General features: G+C 42.3%; 1 protein-coding gene across 24 annotated transcripts in view; it reads right to left on the bottom strand.

Annotated features, from left to right (window-relative positions):
* DST (dystonin) overlaps positions 1-18,050 on the bottom strand; it is a 440,752-nt gene that overhangs the window by 171,112 nt on the left and 251,590 nt on the right. For 21 of the 24 annotated variants that reach the window (XM_059701312.1, XM_059701317.1, XM_059701314.1 and 18 more), the window contains 5 exons: positions 11,511-11,623; positions 11,314-11,420; positions 8,997-9,116; positions 5,856-5,951; positions 5,632-5,759 (listed from right to left, as the gene is read on the bottom strand). In XM_059701312.1, the coding sequence (XP_059557295.1) occupies positions 5,632-5,759; positions 5,856-5,951; positions 8,997-9,116; positions 11,314-11,420; positions 11,511-11,623 (564 nt within the window). Of the gene's footprint in view, positions 1-77; positions 431-5,631; positions 5,760-5,855; positions 5,952-8,996; positions 9,117-11,313; positions 11,421-11,510; positions 11,624-18,050 lie in introns of those variants that run through there. The other 3 variants (XM_059701337.1, XM_059701326.1, XM_059701336.1) reach the window with 3 other exon arrangements.

The raw sequence follows: 18,050 nt of genomic DNA, 5'->3' as shown, positions 1-18,050 counted from the left end.
CAATCGCTGAGTTCACAATCGCTGAAAAATGCCGTCCGCTGAGACGAAAACACAATCCCACACCAGCGATTCAATACCTGTGTCCATCCACGGATTCATTGCCGAAGCTAATGCAGGAGTTGATCAGTGTTGGCCCGCAATGAACAGAGAGAAAATTTTCATTTGAATCAAGGCTGGTTCGAGTGCTAGTAGTGTTACTAAACACAGAATCACTACTATGGTAGCTGTAACTACTACTGTGCATTTTTATTCCCGAAATGATATTCCTTCTCGACCAGTAAAAGTAGACTAAAAAGTAGGTCTGCAGAAAGCTCTACTTCTAACGGTGAAAAGGTGGCAGCTGAATGTGACTGCTTTAATGGCTCCTTAAATATGCTCCTACATGCATATGCAACACACAGAAAATAATACGCTGATAACTATTCAAAAGAATCTCGCCTAAAGCCACGAGTTTGCTAGCTGAGGTTTGCCTTTTGTAGCTTGCGTTAAAACCCTGCAAGTATGGACAAGGCAGGCTGATGGGGCGGCACTGAAAAAAAAACCTGGCCAAATATTTTCACCAAGTGTCATCCAATTGCAACCACCTAAAAAACAACTCAGATGCCTCATAGAAGCCCAGGTACAATTAGTAAAAGTTAGTCAGGGAATAGCAGTCATCAGCTAGAAAACCACAAATATTCAATCACAGCCTGACTTTTATAAAGGGCCAGGTCTGTACCCAAATAACAATAAGGCTGAATGGTGGCATTTATAAGCATGCGTAAACAAGTTCATGTGATGAGAAAGAAAGTACATTCCCGTTTAAGTTGCATGTCATTTGTTTGTCAGGTCAAATTAACTGGAGAATGACCCATTGACCTTTCTTTAAGTGACATGCTCTCAGGAATGTGACTCTAATCTTACTACAGTTACTTTATATTTTTAAAAGCCAAAGTGCTAAGTAGACTATTGAGACAATGCTTGCAAATTTCATTTGTCTATGCTTGTTTTTCCTCATTTGTCTCCTACACACTCCCATGCCACATAGCTATTATTTGAAATATATATAGTTAATGCCAAATAACTTGTTGCATCAAGAAAACTTAAAGTATTTACCCAAACAAGCTCCTAAATATCTTCTTTTTTTTTTTATTAAATCTTTATTGTTCAGATTATTACATTTGTTCCTTTTATTTCCCCCCCATAACTCCCCTCCTCCCAGTTCCCGCCCCACCCTCCGCCCTCACTCCCCACCCACTGTCCTCATCCATAGGTGCTCGATTTTTGTCCAGTCTCTTCCCACATCTCCCACACCCCTTTCCCCCCCAAGAATAGTCAGTCCATTCCCTTTCTATGTCCCTGATTCTATTATAATCAACAGTTCATTCTGTTCATCAGATTATTTATTCACTTGATTCTTAGATTCACTTGTTGATAGATGCATATTTGTTGTTCATATCCTAAATATCTTCTTAACCCCCAACACTACAAAGCCAAACTTGCTTTGATTTGTTTTTGGAAGGCAAAAAAGGGGGAATTTGAAAGTGCTATATCAAATACAGTATGTCCCCAAAAACTGTATGCACACTTTAACAGCTGACAGCTCAATTTTGAAAATGAAAATGTATTTTAATAAACACTGCCTTTATAATTAGTCAAAGTGTATGTATACTTTTTGAGGGGGACATCCTATATAGTTAGTAAACAGAAAATCTCAAAATAGTAACAGCAGCACCTAATGTTTATTAAGCAATTATTATGTGCCTGGAAATCAACTAATCATTTTACATACACCACTTCACCTCATACTCATAACCACCAAATGTGGTAGATACTACAACATTCTCTTCACCAATGAGGAAACTGAGGCTTAAAGAGATTAATAACCTTGTCTAGAATGACGTGGCCTGCAAGTTGAGCTACTAATTTAATCCGGGATGGACTGATTCCTGGACCTGGAACTCCTACACTGCCTTCTTTTACTAACATATAGTTAACTCCAGCTACTATTCTGATGACTAAAAAATCAACTCCATATCCCTTCTCTAGCAGACTTGGCCATTACTCCAGATGATTAACTTAGTATCTCACTTGAATCGCCTACAACTGCCTCCTCCATAAAAGTTCCATCTCGTGTATTTCAAGTTTATTTTCGTTCCAATGATCCAGTTATGTTGATATAATATTAAGCTTTCACAAGAGTGTGAGCAGTAATTTAATAAAGGGCTGACAAGTTAGACTTGCCCTCGTACTGTCACAGCTTTATGTCCCATTTCAACAATGTTGAGGTCAAGTGTGGGGCACAGACAGCCTGAGTATCCTGAGAGCCTCTCCATGTGCCTGGCACCATGTTAAACACTGGCCACACAAGGAGCAGTGAAAACACGTTTTTCTCCACATTTTTGGAGCTCATAACAGTGGAACAGGTAACCCTTAATCAAATGATCACAGAAATAAATACAAAATTACAACAGAGATAAGTGACATGAAGGAACAACACATGTAAACACAAGAGTTATAATAAACAAGACATCTGCACCAGCCTAGGAGACCATGGAAAATTTCCTGAGGAAGTAACACTGGAGCCGAGATCTGAGAATGATGAGGAGTAAAGAGAGCGGGCAGGATGAACTGGACTTCCCTGCCAAAGGAACAGAGGGCTGCAAACCTCCTGGGTATGGAGGAGGGTGGGACCTTGGCCCTCAGAGCTCCCGAGAGAGCAGTGTGGCTGCGGGAAGAGAGCGAGGAGGGTGTGGTGTGAGAAGGGCGGAGAGTGGAAGCCCAGGCCCATGGAGCTCACAGCTAATGAGGAACAGAGATCCCAATTCCCACTAGTCAGGCTGGGAGGTAAGGACTAGAACGAAGACAAATGCATCCAACCCATGTCTCCCAAAGTACCTGCCAGGGCCACTGAGTAGAGGAGTAGAGACAGAATGATGAAGTCAGTGACAGTTTCATGGAATAAATGCACCTGTAGGGAGAACTTAACCTGATATTTACTGAGTATTTTCTGGAAGACACCTCACTGCCCTGTAAACGGAGGCAGTCCATACTCTGGTTTCCACAGCCCCACAGAAAGAGGGTCACAGCCAAAACTGTAAGAAGCAAAGTAAGTTCTTTATGGGCCTGTAAGCTTCCGGATCCAGGCCCTGGTGCTTTAAAAGCCAGTCAGAGGAAGACAAGTATCACAAGATCTCACTCATATGTGGAATCTAGTGAACAAAATAAACTGATGAACAAAATAGATCCAGAGACATGGAAGCATGGAGCAGAATGTCAAATCTCAGAGGGAAGGGGGTAAGGGTGGGATAAGATTAACCAAAGAACTTATATGTATATATGTATACTAGTGGCCTGGTGCACAAAAATTTGTGCACTCGGGGGGAAGGGGGGGGGGGTCCCTCAGCCTGGCCTGTGCCCTCTCACAGTCTGGGACCCCTCGGGAGATAACAACCTGCTGGCTTAGGCCTGCTCCCGGGTGGCAGAGGGCAGGCCCAATCCCTAGGTGCAGCCCCTGGTCGGGCTCAGAGCAGGGACGATTGGGGAGTTGCGGTGCCGCCCCGTCATGCACAGAGCAGGGCAGATTGGGAGGCTGCGATGCCATCCTCAGTCACGCTCAGGGTAGGGCTGATTGGGGGGTTTGGGCACCGCCCTCTGTCACACTCAAGGCAGGGTCAATGGGGAGGTTGCAGTGCCACCCCCTGACACGCACAGAGCAGGGCCAATCCGGGAGTTGGGGCGCTGCCCCCTGTCACACACAGAGCAGGGCCAATCAGGGGTTTGGGGCGCTTCCTCCTGTCACACACAGAGCAGGGCCAATCAGGGGGGTTGGGGCACTGTACCCTGTGACGCTCAGAGCAGGGCCCATCAGTGGGTTGGGGAGCTCACCCCAGTCACGCACAGAGCAGGGCCGATCAGAGGGTTGAGGAGCTCCCCCCTGTCACTCACAGAGTAGGGCCGATAGGGGAGTTGGGGCACCGCCCCCCGTCACACACAGAGCAGGGTGGATCAGAGGGTTGGGGCGCTGCCCTCTATCATCCACAGAGCAGGGCCAATCAGGGGGTTGGGGCGCCGCCACTGTCACACTCAGGGCAGGGCTCATAGGGAGGTTATGGCTCTACCCCATCACACACAGAGCAGGGCCCGTGGGGGGGTGGGGGGTTGGGGCGCCGCCCTCTATCACCCACAGAGCAGGGCCGATCAGGGGGCTGGGGCACCGCCACTCTCACATTCAGGGCAGGGCCGATGGGGAGGTTATGGCTCTACCCCATCACACACAGAGCAGGGCCTGTGTGGGGGTGTTGGGGCGCCGCACCCTGTCACATACAGAGCAGGGCGGTTCAGGGGGTTGGGGCGCTGCACCCTGTCACACACAGAGCCACAGGGCAATCAGGGGGTTGGGGAGCTCCCCCGTATCAGGCACAGAGCAGGGCTGATCAGGAGGTTGGGGCGCCTTCCCCTGTCACAAACAGAGCAAGGCGGATAGGGAGGTTGTGGCCCCGCCCCTTGTCACACACAGAGCCGCAGGGCGATCAGGGGGTTTGGGCGCTGCCCCCTGTCACGCTGATCCGGGTGCCGGGAGGCCTCTTGGCTCCACTGATCCCGGTGCTGGGAGGCATATTACCCTTTTACTATATAGGATAGAGGCCTGGTGCACGGGTGTGTGCCGGCTGGTTTGCCCTGAAGGGTGCCCTGGATCAGGGTGGGGGTCCCCACTGGGGTGCCTGGCCAGCCTGGGTGAGGGGATGATGGCTGTTTGCAGCTGGTCACACACCCTTCAGGGTGGGGGTCCCCACTGGGTTGCCTGGCTAGTCTGGGTGAGGGGCTGAGGGCTGAAGCTCCCAACTGCTCCTTTTTTTCTTTTCAATTTTATGCTGGGCCAGCTTTAGCTCTGGCTCCAGCTCTGAGGCCTCTGCTGCTGAAAGCAGGTATCTGGTTTGTTTGGGTTCTATAATCGAAACAATGTATAACTCCAGCTCTGAGATCCCGGCTAGCTGAAAGCAGGTTTCTGGGGTTTTGTTTAGCTTTATATTTTTTACAATGTTTCAAACTGCAGGCTCAGAGTCCGGCAAGGCAGGCGGGGAACACTGGTTTCCTCCATCACTGAAGCAAGCAAGCCTCATGTTAGTTTCAAGCTGCCTGGCTGCCGGCCGCCATCTTGGCTGGCAGTTAATTTGCATATCACCCTGATTATCCAATGGGAAGGGTAGCGGTTGTACGCTAATTACCATGGTTCTCTTTTATTAGATAGGATATGCATAACCCGTGGACACAGCAGTGAAGGTGTGGGGACGGGGTCAATAGGGAAAAAAATAAAAGCCAGTTTGAGAAATTCTCATGGCTACTTGGATAGGCTTTAAACCTGTTACCACCTTATTAGATGAGATTTCACAGACCAACCCAGCCTATCGGGTCTTTTTTAAACATTAATTCACTGCTTTAATCCCTCAAACCTCTTAGAAGAGTTTCTAGATAAGAAAATGAAACATCAGAAAGATTGAGTGACTTATCCAAGGTCACACAGCCAGGGAAACGGAAAAGGGAAATGTTGGTTCTAGGTCATCCTGGCTCCAAAGTGTAAGTTCTTTCCATGAGAAAAAAGAGATACCCACTCATCCTCCAGGTTTCCATGGTAAAAATAACTCAGCTTACCTTTCTACTTCTGGACGCAGCGCCTTCTCCCTCTCGAGCATGGCAATGATGAGCTTCCCCCACTCTTTCTCTATGTCATTTGGATGATAACCTTGAAGGAGTTTGATGCGTCCAAATTCTATCCAAATCTGGAGAAAATTAAAAAATAAATTAATTCAAAACAAATACGTAAAAACAAGTAAATAAATAATTACACTTGACAAAAAAAGGAAATTTCTGCTTACCTCTAATAATTTATATAGGCGTTTGATTTTTGATTTTTCTGTCTCCTTTGGGGGAATTTCTGTTTCTTTAAACTGTAAATACTGATTGTAAAGTGCCTAAAATGAAAGGGAAAATAAATGAAGACTCAACATTCAAAGACCTGTTTTCATTATGGCATAATGTTACCACTTCAAATGCTACCGACTGTGTTCTATGCATTCAGTGGAATTCTTTTATAAAATTGATACTCAAGGCCTATACCAACTGCCAGCGACTGGGTTATGTAAGACTTGATGAGGGTGTAGCTACTAATGTGTGCCGTGATTCGGCAGGTGCTACACCAGTGTCGAGATAATGAACTGTGGTAGAACTTACTACGGCTCTATTAACAGTCTCATCAAACAAACAAGAAAACACATCCTACAAGACACACTTTCTGCCCTACCTGGTCTGGCTCAGTGGGTAGAGCGTCAGCCTGTGGATCAAAGGGTCCTGAGTTCGGTTCCGGTCAAGGGCACATACCTTGGCCCTGGTTAATTTGCATATGCAGGCGCAGAGCGAAGCATAATCTCAGGCCCTGGTCAGGGCTCACGCAGGAGGCAACCAATCAATGTGTTTCTCTCACATCGATGTTTCTCTCTGTCTGTCTGTCTCTCTTCCACTCTCTCTAAAAAAATCCTCAGGTGAGGATTTAAAAAAAAAAAGAAAAACATACTTTCCAACTGTGGCAAATTAGCTTTTGGAAAAATAATCTGATACAATTTCCATAAAGGGGGGAAAAAAACCTGTTCTTGTCTTTTCCACAGATCTATCCTTGAAAACAGAATTCTTATCAGATAGATGGAGTTAAAACTTGAGGTCAATGTCCCACTGGCTAAGTTAAACCGATCTCTTAGTCAACAGAGATAGACGTTAATGGTTACTGCTTTATTATAGGCATTTTAACCATGTAATTAAATCATTATCTAGTTTGCAGATACCAATTTGAAATCTCTTATTATATTTACTAAAAAGGACCTTCATAAAAATGAGGTAGATAAAGCATCTCCACATTTAATAAGTGTATACTAATTATTTCATCCTGATTCATGCTGTTGTTGTTTTTTTTAAAAAGTCCCTTTTAATCTTTAGACAGACACATTTCTGAAGGACTCCTTTCAATGTTCTGCTAGCTAATAACATTACTAGCATTTTCTCCACATATTTTTTATTTTTTATACTAGAGGCCCGTTGCATGAAGTGATTCGTGCAATAGGCCTTCCTTCCCCTGGCTGCCAGCACGGGTTTTCCTCCGGCACCCGGAACCCAGGCCTTCAATCCAACCGCAGCAGAGAAGCCAAGCCTATTCAGTCTTCAGTCATCTTCAGTCTTGGCTCTGCGCCTGCATATGCAAATTAACCGCCATCTTTGTTGGGTTAATTTGCATTCTCATCCTAATTGGCTGGTGGGCATAGTGGAGTGACACCAATTTGCATGTTTCTCTTTTATTAGTGTAGATTATATCCTATCCCAGGCACCAGCAAGTAACCTGGGTATTCATTCACTCGAAATTTTTCCAAAACTTTAAGAATCTGCATTAATCAGAAGCCAGTACAAATTTACCCAAGTGTCTGACAATAGGAATCCACTTGGAAACAATTTGAACTTGAAATCTGAAAATTGTTTTGGTCATTAAATGCAACATTTCAAGACGTCCATCAGTAAATAAGCACAGAGTGCCATTCTAGGCTAAACGCTGCTTGTGGTAGATGTGGTGATAGAGGGGGGATCCTTCTTGTCCTGGAAATGTTTACATCCACATAGGGAGACTTCACACAAACAACTTCAGAGCAGTTAAAAAGCATCCTATCAACACGGGCCAAGTTGACGGCGTGCCAAGGACAAACTCCCCTGGCACTGTGAACGGAGAGCTGCTTCACAGATGGTCTGCACAGATGCTTGAACACAGTGAATAACTTGAACAGGGTCCGCCCTCGGTCACTGCAGTCTTTGTGATTCCAGTGCGATCATTTAAACAAAGCTTATAATTCAAGGAACTAGACTTTACCGTTAATATTCACATTGTATGTTTCTTGAAAGAAAGTAGGCTATTTTGTTATAGACCCTAATACATATACAAAGTGAGACAACACATTCTTCAATTAAGTTTATATATCTATAGTGACTTTTATATTTCTATAATATCTTTGCCTCAAGGAGTTAGACGTGTTTTGAGGTGGTAGCAAATTTTTTTAAAATATATTTTTATTGATTTCAGACAGGAAGGGAGAGGGAGAGATATAAACATCATTGATAGAGAGAATCATTGATCGACTACCTCCTGCACACCCAACATTGGGGATCAAGCCCACAATCCAGAGAATGTGCCCTGACCAGGAATCGAACCATGACCTCTGGTTCATAGGTCAAAGCTCAATCACTGAGCCACACTGGCTGGGTAGTAGTAGCAAATGTTTTACTAAACCATGAATACATTTATCCCAGAGGTCACGTATGTATTTTCAAATTCATAGTGAAGTAGAGTAAGGACCTCTTGCTATACAAAAGGATCTAAAGTGACTTTATAGAATTCAACACCATAGGCACAGTCTTAACCACCGTCACCCTTAGGCAAGCTTCCCAGGATCCCTCCAACCACAGCCATCTGGTGAACTTCAAACATTTCCCACACACCAAAATCCATTTGGCAAGGTCACCTCCAGAGACTCAAACCTTTAACCCTCAATTCAAAACTAAGGGGCTATAAGTTTATTTAAGATATTGTTACTATTACATTTTAATTACTAATGTTTACCTCTATTTTCTCTGTATAATGGGGAGATGAGTACATTTTTTAAATGCCTATTTATTAATGGCTCATCAAGGGCAATTTTTCTTGAACTTCTAAATAACAGAATTGCCTTGGTCAGGTAGCTCAGTTAGTTAGAGCGCCATCCCAATATGCTAAGGTTGCATGTTCAATCTCTAGTTAGGGCACATAGTAGAAGAAACGGCCAATGAATGCATAAATAAGTGGAATAAAAAAAATCAATGTTTCTCTTTCTCTGCCTCTCTCTTTAAAATCAATCAATAAACAACATTTAAAATAACAGAATGATTACAGCATTATTTACAAGTTAAATATCAGGTCAATCCTATTTAACCCCTGTAGTGCCACTGACCTTCAGTTCTACGGGATTATTGGGAAATGCTCTCTCAGACATTGTGGTCACATGGTGTCGAATCCACTGGATGAGGTAGTTCACCATATTCTGGTATTCAATCCATTTGACTTCAACATCCTAGAACAAGAAAATGACAGGAAAAGCCCATGGCTGTAGATAGTAAGATTCATATCTAACACAATTTAGTCAAAGGTCATTCTGTGTATTTACATATCTTTAAGCCGGCTAAATGGTTTACTTCTCACGCAGTCCTCATCCTTTCCATGCATCCCAATCCTTCCCACGTACACAGCTTTAAAACCATGCTATCCACAGTGGCCTGATGACTGCCAATTCTGAGCCAGAGACAGGGCTGCCTGGGCACTGTGTGGAGAAGGGTTCTGAGGCAGCGCCCAAGCACCGCAAAAAAGACTTCCACAATCAACTTGCCAGGGGCTCAAGAAGGGAAATGACAGCTTGCATAAGCCAAGTTGGTTGCCACTCTGTCAACCTTTTTAGATCTAAGTCCCCTTTATGTATGAAACTCAAAAAAGAGCTATAAATTATATAAGAAACCAGTCAGGAATGAAAACTACAGGAAATATCTATGGTGAGATTACTCAAGTACTCATTTTGCAAACTTTTTTAAATGGAGAAAACTGGAAGGTTGTCAACTGCTATATTCAATTAAATGTTTGATAAATTCTCATTATGTTCAAAGCATTGTGCTAAGTGTCGTAATAAAAACATATTGCTTGAAGACATAATACCTATTATCAAAGTGTTACTGTCTAGATGGGGAGACAAGAGAGATTCATAATATGAACTGCTGAGCAAAATGAAAAGCAGTATTCAATTAAGTGTTGAGATAACTGGTAGTATATGCTAGGAGTTGAGATAAGTATCAGGTAAGCATCTGTGTGCCTAAAGTGGTCACTAAAAGCTCCTTGGGAAGAGGTTCTCAATCCCTGAGCAGTTCTCAAACTTCCAGTAATTGTTGGGGGGAGGCTCGGGAGGGCGGGTAAGGAGGTAGAGAGAGAGGGGTGCATAAAAGACAGAGTCCCAAGTGAATCAGGATTCTGAAATAGGAATGCCCTGGCTACCAGCAAACAGTTTGTGTTGAGATGTCAGAGCTAAAAATGAAGAAAAGCTAAATTTATATATGCAGAATTTTGAATGTCAGAATATCTAGAATGGAGTTAATCGTGCAAGTCATATGTAGCCACTGAAAGTTTTCAAGCTAATTTGGTGACTGTGCAGAGTTGATGGGGGGAGAAAAAGGGGAGATGGAAAACCATAGGAAAGCTATCATCCTGGTTCTAAGAGTCAGGAATGGGGTGGAGGTAGTGAGAATAGAATAGCCACAAGAAACATTCTCAAGCAACAGTCAGCACTGAGTCCTTGGAGAACTGCGTTAAATCAGAGGAGAGGATAAACATGGAAGCAAGTTACTTAGGGATCAAAAGAATAGATAAAGCTTTTGAGAGAAAGAACAAGAGGAAGAGAAGGGAAAATAAGTCTAAAAGCAGCAGCATACAAAGGTGAAGTAAAATATCAGGAAAGAGAGCTCACCAAGATGAGCTCCTAAATCTTCAAAGTAAAATTTTTTTTAATGGTGTCTGCAAGGAGGAGGGAGAAAGGCCCAGGGTGAGGGGTGCTCACCCCCAAGTGCAGAATGCGTGTAGGGTTTCCTGTCTCTTCCAGAAATGCATAAGCACTTGTTAGCATGACCACTAAAAAATGCACGACTGAACGGAATTGCACAAACCCATGGCAAATTGTGGACTAATAAAGATCCAAAGCTACATTTCAGAGACCTTGTCCTGCTTACAAAGGAGCTCTGTCAATTTGGCAAAATAAATCACCTTCCTCTGGGTCTCACTGTTAAATCAGAGAAGCAATACCGAGCCAACTTCTCTCATGGAATCATATGAGGTAATAAACATCACTGAAAGTGACTTCAAACATGAGATATTCTATACAAACACATCAAATAGAGCAGCTGTAAAATAGCAAGTTAAAAAATGAGTATCTCCAAAATGCAGTGGTTTGTAGCTACTATTTATCAAAAAATAAATAAATAAATAACTCTGAATTAACTTTTGATACTGAACAAAAGTATCAAATATAACAAGTGTTTTCTTGTTATATTTTAATTTTAATAATGGAATGATACCATCCAAGTGCATGCAATATCAGTTTGGTAAATAGCATATTAAAATCAACTTCTTTTAAAAATATTTTATATTTAAGATAAAAAGCACTATCAAAGAATTCAGTTAAGTAGACATTGCTGAATCAGAAGCTTCTAGAATGAAAAAGAATCAATACTCACATTTGCACCAATGCCTTCACCACCTTCAGGGACTTTGGGAAATGCATCATAGAGAGATGACACATACGTTATTACGGATTTTTCATCAGGAGAGGAAACATCAACGTCTAAAAGCAGCAACACAAATTATTTCAAGAGGTTGACAGATTACTGTTGATCAAACCTTCAGGCCACATCTAGTCAAGGCAACAGCTCACCTTCAGGATCCAGGAGTCTGTTAACGCCAATTTTTTCTGCTACATAAAAAGCGTGCTCTAAATTTGCAAGGTTGCTTTGAACAGCAACAGTATTCATGTCTATCAGGTCCGGCCTAGGAAAAAATGCATTGTGTTAATTATGTTTTCTCAGGTGCCTTTTCAACATTATATTTACATGCATATCTATTTATATAGCAACTACTGCAAATATTAATTCTATGCCCGTGTTAAGGAGATTTTCACCAAACATTGCTTACTTCTCTCAGAAACATGTGTGGCAAAGGCGAGTATAATGAGGAAAAAATATAAAAATTTGAACACACATAACTTTCGGTCAGGTCTACAAATCCCTCATAATCAGAATCTATAAGAACATCTGTCCCATTCAACCTATGCAAGTTTCACTACTCAACACCCTTCTAATCCAGCCAGCATCCCTCATTGTTTCTCCCCAAACACGAAGGCTTATACTCAGTTCACTGCCACAGCATGGCATCCCCCATCCATCCCGGATGTCCTTCCCTGTCACTGTCATCTTCTACAATCCTATTCGTCCCTGCAAGCAGAGATCAAGCCCATCTCCTCAGTGGAGCCCTCACTCATCTTCCCAGCTCTCCGTTTCTCTCCCTGTTCCCTGAAGTCCTTATACGCCTTGGCCTGTACTAGGCACGTTGGCACTTAGAACAATCATATACTTCCTTGCCCTGTTAATTCACTGTTTAATGTGCATGTACATCCTATTTCCCCCAACTAGCCAACACCAAGATGGAAAGAACCATATGTTAATAATACACATTTGTATTTGATTCTGCTATTAAGATAAAGAGTGGCATATACTCGGTAGGCATTCAATAAATACCTGCAGGTAAGTTGTTAAATGGGTTGGTTAGTTAGTAATTTGAATCATAAATAGCTAAATAAGCACTATTGTATCTTCACAAACATGCATGTCCACACACAACACACTCTCTCCTACCTCAGACTTCTCTTTCTAATCTGTAGGACTTACATGATACTCTAAACCAGCATTTACCAACCTTCCGGACCTCACGGACCACCGGTTGGCAATCACTGCTCTAAATCACAAGGGTACCTAGCTTTATCTATATGAGATGAGAAAAGACTTTTAAAATACTCCTTAAATTAGGAAGCAAAATTTGGCCAAAAGCCAATCAGGAAACTTTCATCTAAAAAATAAAACATTAGTGTCCGGACAGTGTTGCTCAGTGGTTGAGCGTCAACCCATGAACCAAGAAGTCACCAGCTTGATTCCCCAATCAGGGCACATGCCTGAGTTGCGGGCTCAATCCCCATTAGGGGGGTGCAGGAGGCAGCCGATCGATGATGGTTCTCTCCCATCGATGTTTCTATCTCTCTATTCTTCTCCCTGCCTCTGTCTTTAAAAATCACTAAAAACATTTTTTTTAATTTTCTTTAAAAAAAATCAATAAAGCATTAGCCCTGTCTGGTGTTTCTCAGTGGTTAGAGTATTGGCCTGTGCATCAAAGGTTCACGGTTCAATTCCTAGTCAAGGGCAAGTACCTGGGTTGCAGGTTTAATCCCCACCTACATGTGGGAGGCAACCAATTGATGTGTCTCTCTCACTTTGAGGTTTCTCTCTCTCTCCCCTCCCTTCTCCCTCCCTTCCACTCTTTCTAAAAATTAAAGGGGGGGCCCTAGCCGGCTTGGCTCAGTGGATAAAGCGTCAGCCTGTGGACTGAAGAGTCCCGGGTTCGATTCTGGCCAAGGGCACATGCCTGGGTTGCAGGCTCGATCCCCAGTAAGGGTGTGCAGGAGGCAGCCTATCAACGATTCTCTCTCATCATTGATGTTTCTATCTCTCTCTCCTTCTCTCTTCCTCTCTGAAATCAATAAAGAACTATATTTAAAAAATAAAATAAAATAAAAATTAAAGGGGGGAAATGTCCTCAGGTGAGGATTAACAAAAAATAATAATAAATTGTTAAAAGAATGCAGAAATAAATGTGGAAGCTTAGTAAAGCCTTCAAAACGAGTGGCACCCAGTCCCAAAGTCACTGAGTTAGAACCTGTTGATCAACCTCTAAGAGAAGGCTCTCCGCCCCACAGGCACTCTGGTTCCACACTTGAGGAGTGCAGAAAAGCGGGAGGGCTCAGAGGTGGAGTGGGACAAATGAAATGCAAGTTATTTTGACTACTACTTGGAAGGCTGTTTACATGAGAAACTCTTTGAAATTATATCATTAATCTTAGGAAGGTAAACAGCAATTTGTACTCCTATTTTTATCTGATGAGAATGCAGACTTCCAAAGAAATCTAGTTATAGTGTTATAACTCTTTGAAGTGTTCATTACCTTGAACTACAGCTACCATTATCTACTACTTGTTTCCCAGGAAATTCTTTTGTGTTTCACATGCCACCAATTTGATCACTGAAAAGTGGCCTGGCATGTATGATAGAAACAATAAATCTACTGACACCAGTAGAAGAATTAAATGACAAACCTCTAGGAATAACATTTTGTAGACACGTAGAAGCTCCCCCCCCCACACACACACAGAACCTTTTGAACAATCTGCCAACTTTAGGATTACTAAACAGATGTGTATAACAGTCTAGACAAAAACAATTACCTAAAGTTCAGAAAACTGTTTTGCTTCCATAAAGTTCACACATTTTGAAAAAAATAAAAACCAGCCTTTCTGAATCTGCCAAGTCCCCCAACAAGAAAGAGCATGTTGTTCTGCGAACCATGCCATTAGCAAGGAACGGTGAACACTGAGTAATCCCCGACAGAATGAATCAAGTCACTGAAGAATCGAGTTTTTGAGTAAGAGAATAAAACATAAAACTCCCTCCTGAATGACACAGTCATTTCAGCACAAAAGCAGCTGTATAATACGTGAGTTTGGATAAAGCACCTCTTTATCATGATATTTAACACTTTAATGGAACAAAACTTTAACTGGCTTTCCTCCATTAAAAAATTAAGCAAAAAGTTTGAAAAAGGATAAAATTTTAAAACCACTATGAAAAAGTAAGTGCCTGAACATTTTCAAAATCCTATCCCTCCCCTAATCCTCCTCAAAGGGCTTCCATTCTGCTTCGCCTCTATCCGGCTGGAGCTGCCAGAAGAGGCTCGTGCTGTGACCTGTCTCCCTTCCTTCTTTCTTCAGAGGCCTGCTAGGATAACGCAACCTTTACAAACTTCAGCTATTTTCCACATAAAGAAGATGGGTTTCATTGCACTGTGCTATCTCTTTTTTGTGTAGCATTAATAGGAAATTCCATTCCCATTTCAGGTTTGACTAACCAAAGACTACACTATACTGTCAGCATGGAGAAGGCAGTAACCATGTTCCTGAATGATAGTTTAGACAGCTGAGCATGAACTATTCTGATTTCCTTAATTTCTGGAAACCTTTCAAAATCATATAATATAACTCTCTGCTGCCTAAAATAATATATACTAGTTTTTTATGGAAAAGAGGCAATTCTAACTCTTACTTATGTCATTATTCTGTAATAATCCAATCTCCTCTGAATGACTCAATCACCATGGATTGCCATTTTTAAAAACATATATTTATATGCCACCTTTTTTCTATAAATTACTTAAAATAGCTTACAAAAAATGAAACTATAAGAAAATAACATAAATTTTATATTTGAATTATAAAACCAAAACAGGTCATAAGATGAATGGAACAGAATAACAGATCTCAGTGGGGTGTGGGGGGTGGGAGGGGACAGGAAGAGATTAACCGAAGAATACATATGTATAACCAATGGACAGAGACCTAGTATGGGGAAGGCCTGGAGTGGGGCAGTGTTGAGTGGAGGGGAGCAAAATGGAGAAAATGGGAAACATCTGTAATACTGTCAGCAATAAAATAATAATAGTAATAAAATCTATATATACAAAAGCCTAAGTGACCGAACGACCGAATGACCAAACGACTGAACGACCAGTTGACTGGTTGCTATGATCAGCAGTGATCACCAGGGGGCAGACACTCAATGCAGGAGCTGCCCTTTGGTGATCAGTGCACTGCTCAGCTGACTGATGGGTACCTGAAACCGGGCTCATGGCTGACAAGTGCAGCTGTAGCAGCGCGAGCCTCTCCTGCCTCAATGGCAGCACTACCAAGTGGTGGCAGCAGGCACAGTGGGGCAAGGATGAGAAGGCGCGGTGCAGTGCCTGGCCTGGGCTCGAGCTCCTCCCCGGCCGCCTGCTGCTTCGCGCACTACTACATCCCCTGAGTGGTCCTGGATTGTGAGAGGGCGCAGGCCAGGCTGAGGGACCCCACTGGTGCACAAATCCATGCACCAGGCCTCTAGTAAATAAATAAAATGAGGCCAAAAAGAACAAACCACTTATATGCATGGTTAGTGCCCTTAATTTGTTCCCAAAATATAGGACAAAAGGTTACCAAAAAATGGCTGTTGCAATATAAAATAATTTTGGATAAAAGTAATGCTTATCTTTCATACAACACATCTTTAAAAAGTATTCTTCTCGAAAAAATAGATATATATATATACCCTCATGCACACACATACACACACATGTACTTATATACACATGCATCCATATGTGTACATGTATGTGGATACATGTATATGTAACATTAAGATATCCACACTGACAGATAGCCATACTAGCAGAACATTAAAATTGCATAAGAACTTTTTTGGGGGGTACAGACACTTCAAAGTAACTTTCTGTCCTCAAACATTCATGAATATATCAGCTCACATAAGAATTAGATACGATTCTGGGAGAAAATGCAACTATCTATATATATAAAAGCCTAAGCGACCGAACGACCAGTCGACCAGTTGCTATGACACGCACTGACCACGGGGGGGGGAAGGCTAAACACAGCAGTTGCCCCCAGGTGACCAGTGGACTCCCACAGACAACCTCCCACAGCCAGCCAACCTCCCACAGTCCCTCCCCCCAGCTGGCCAACCTCCCACATTCCCTCCCCCGGCTAGCCAGCCCACCCACTTTCCCCCTCCTCCCCCAATCAGCCCCAATCGCTGGCCAGGCCGAGGGACCTCAACCCATGCATGAATTCATGCACTGGGCCTCTAGTAGTTAATAATACTGTACTTCATATTTGAATGTTGCTGAGAGTAGATCCTAAAAGTTCTTATCACAAGAAAAAAATTTTTGTAGCTGTGTGTGATGATAGTTGTTAACTAGACTTATAGTGGTGGTCAGTTTACAATATATACAAATATAGAATCATTATATTGTACAGCTGAAACTAATATAATGTTATATGTCAATCAACCTCAATTTTTTTTAAATACACATTATCAGATAATTGTTACAAGACAAACACAAAGCAGACATAAACACAAACGTGCCTACTGTCTTATGTCCTCACCATGAAACAGTGATCCTTTTCACTCTTTTCCAGTGTTGGTTTTTATTGTTTAAATCTAGAGGAAAAGAGCATACTTAGGGTTGGGGTGGGGGGCATTTCACGTCAGCCCGACTCTGGACTGCATTGTAAATGATGAAGTCTGGACATGGTTTTTTAAATCAAAAGCACTTCAACTCTGTGATTTGAGGTATCTGGTCATCTGGAAGGCAGTGGACACCAATTCTCTTTCTCATTTAAACAAAGGACAATAAAAAGCAGAATGGTGGTGGCTAGGGGCTGGGGAAGGGAAAAATGGGCAGTTTTTGTTGAATGGATATACTGTCTCAGTTTTGCAAGATGAAAAGAGTTCTGGAGATGGATGGTGGTGATAGTTACACACCAATGTGAATACACTTAAAGCCACTTTATTGGACAAAAAAAATAGGATGAAAAGTTTTGCATTATGCGTATTTTTACCAGTTTTTTTAAAAAATTTAAGACAATTTTTACATATTTGAGAGTAAAGGCTATACTGACATGGAAAAAGTAAAAGGATGTGATTCAAGTGTCCTTTGATTTAGACCTAACTTGCTCTCTGTTTAACTTAGAACGCTAATCCAGAAATTTATGTCTCAGTTACCTTCCACAAAAAATGAAAATCGGGAGTTCCAAGAATCATTTAGAATTCCAATTACCCCCAAGGAGCTACTGGAAATGTGTTAGGGTAGAGGAAGGGCATTTGGGGCTACTGCTGCCATAAGGTTTGAAGAACCTAACTGATTTGAACCCAAGGTCTCAAGAGAGGATTCATGTGAAAGTACTTGAGAAATGAAGTATAAGGAACAATGTAGGCAGGTTATAAAAAACCGTTTATTGGCATATAGACAATGTAAAGAAAATACAGCCAGAGAAGGCAGAACTTGGTGCTTTGGTTGCCAATTACAAATAATTCTTTCCAGTCAGCAAACTAGCAAGTTTATTCATTTTCGTAATATTTAACAAGCATCTACCACATGCCGGGCTGTGATGCACTTAGAACATAGGCACTGTGTATAGAGCTCAAAACTCCAAAGAAAGTTCAGGAGTAAACTAGGAGAAAACCCGGTGGATAGAACCCAGATAGAGGGCAAAGGCATGCATGTGCTCTGTGCCTGGAGGGAGCATGAGTATAAGGAGAGCAGT

Source organism: Myotis daubentonii, chromosome 6 (assembly GCF_963259705.1).
Source record: "Myotis daubentonii chromosome 6, mMyoDau2.1, whole genome shotgun sequence".
In the NCBI taxonomy this organism is placed as follows: domain Eukaryota; kingdom Metazoa; phylum Chordata; class Mammalia; order Chiroptera; family Vespertilionidae; genus Myotis; species Myotis daubentonii.
Note: the sequence above shows the minus strand (reverse complement) of the source record. Positions and strands in the feature narration are given on the sequence as shown.